Source organism: Artemia sp. Qi Xiang Cuo, chromosome 2 (genome assembly GCF_049724085.1).
Source record: "Artemia sp. Qi Xiang Cuo chromosome 2, ASM4972408v1, whole genome shotgun sequence".
NCBI lineage: Eukaryota > Metazoa > Arthropoda > Branchiopoda > Anostraca > Artemiidae > Artemia > Artemia sp. Qi Xiang Cuo.
Genome location: NC_142795.1, coordinates 63,169,095 through 63,171,080, shown reverse-complemented (window position 1 = coordinate 63,171,080; position 1,986 = coordinate 63,169,095). Strand labels below are relative to the sequence as shown.

Sequence of the window (1,986 nt, the reverse complement as noted above, 5' to 3'; positions counted from 1 at the left end):
AAACAATTTCAATTTCTTATTTTATTTTAGTTTTCAGTTCAGAATCGCTAAGGTTATTATGTAAAGTGCAAAAATATTTATGGTGTCTGAGAAATAATATTAATTTTTTTGTTTCAAAATAGAGAAATACCTGAAATTTTTAAAATAGTTTAGTCGTAGGTTCAATTTCATCAAAGAAAGTTTTATTCCATCTCTTACTTCAAAGTTATAATTGTCTCCTGGAATCAAACTGTTTTTTGCTCAACTTCTAAAGTGCGTATCTTTTGTAGAAAAGAAATTCAATTTTTATTATAGTTTTCAGTTCAGAATCGTTAAGGTTATTTTGTAAACTGCAAAAATTTTTATGGTTTCCGAGCAATATTTTTTATTTTTTATTTCAAACTGGAAAAATATCTGTAAATTTAAAAATTAGTTTTATTTTTTGTTAGGAATTTGCAACTCGATACGGTACTTAAGCTTGTAACGTTATATTATAGTAACACTTACTAAGACATTTTAAAAAAATATGACAGAAGCTTTAGTTGCAGTTGTTATTGATAATGGATCAGGTATTTGTAAAGCAGGATTTTCAGGAGATGATGCCCCAAAAGCTATGTTTCCTGCTGTGATTGGACGTCCAAAACATACGGGAGTGATGATTAATTCAGGCAGCCAGGATGCTTATGTAGGCGATGACGCTCAAGCAAAAAGGGGAATTTTGAGACTTAAGTATCCTGTAGAGCATGGAATTGTCACAGATTGGGACGATATGGAAAAGATTTGGCATCATACCTTCTACAATGAACTTCGCGTTGCCCCAGAAGAGCACCCAGTTTTACTCACAGAGGCTCCTCTTAACCCAAAAGACAACAGAGAAAAAATGACTGAAATCATGTTCGAAACTTTTAACACCCCTGCTATGTATGTTGCCATCCAAGCCGTCCTATCCCTCTACGCATCTGGAAGAACCACTGGTATTGTTCTTGACTCTGGCGATGGTGTCTCACATACTGTACCTATCTACGAAGGTTATGCCCTTCCACATGCAATCATGAGATTGGACCTTGCTGGTCGAGATTTGACAGATTATTTGATGAAAATTTTAACTGAGCGAGGATATTCCTTTACCACCACTGCCGAAAGAGAAATCGTTCGTGATATCAAAGAAAAACTTTGCTATGTCGCTTTGGACTTCGAACAGGAGATGGCAACTTCCGCCAGCTCAGCATCTCTTGAACAAAACTATGAGCTGCCTGATGGTCAGGTCATCAATATAGGTAATGAGAGATTCAGATGCCCAGAAGTCTTATTCCAGCCATCGTTTCTCGGTATGGAGTCTGCCGGGATTCATGAAACAATGTACAATAGTATCATGAAATGTGACGTTGACATAAGAAAGGATCTCTATGGCAGCATCGTTTTGTCTGGTGGTTCTACCATGTTCCCTAGGATTGCTGAGAGAATGCAAAAGGAAATTACTACCATTGCACCATCCACCATGAAGATCAAAGTCATTGCCCCTCCTGAGCGTAAATACACCGTATGGATCGGTGGATCTATCTTAGCTTCCCTCTCAACATTTCAACAGATGTGGATTTCTAAGCAGGAATACGATGAGTCTGGACCATCCATTGTTCACAGAAAATGCTTTTAACTTGCTTATGCAAATAGTAAACATGCCAAAAAATGTGATTTTTGTTAAACTTCTTCTGTTGAAAGAAGAAACCATCATCATTTTATGGTTAACCTTGCTTAGACAATGGACTAAGACTGACTTAGATAGATAGTGGTTACCATTCCTTAGTCAGGTAGGAAAGACATTTTTTTCTCACTTTAAAGTTTTTTTCAAAATATCCGGGTGTCAGCAAATAACTATCAACCTAGTGAGAGACGACCACGCCCATAGTAAAAAAAAATTGCCGATTATTCCTAAAAATATAATCACATCATAAAACTAAGTACGCAAGTAGAGCCTTATTCTCCAATACTCCTATATAGGAAATTAAC

General features: G+C 36.3%; 1 protein-coding gene across 1 annotated transcript; it reads left to right on the top strand.

The window, feature by feature from the left end:
• The first annotated feature begins 505 nt into the window (after positions 1–505).
• LOC148955481 (actin-2-like) lies at positions 506–1,633 on the top strand. Its single transcript, XM_089102422.1, has one exon. The coding sequence runs from the start codon at positions 506–508 to the stop codon at positions 1,631–1,633; it is 1,128 nt and encodes a 375-aa protein (XP_088958548.1).
• Positions 1,634–1,986: the final 353 nt, after the last annotated feature.

Bases quoted from the DNA above. Each gene is read 5' to 3' on its own strand.
- LOC148955481 (XM_089102422.1), top strand. From the start codon at position 506: ATGACAGAAGCTTTAGTTGCAGTTGTTATTGATAATGGATCAGGTATT.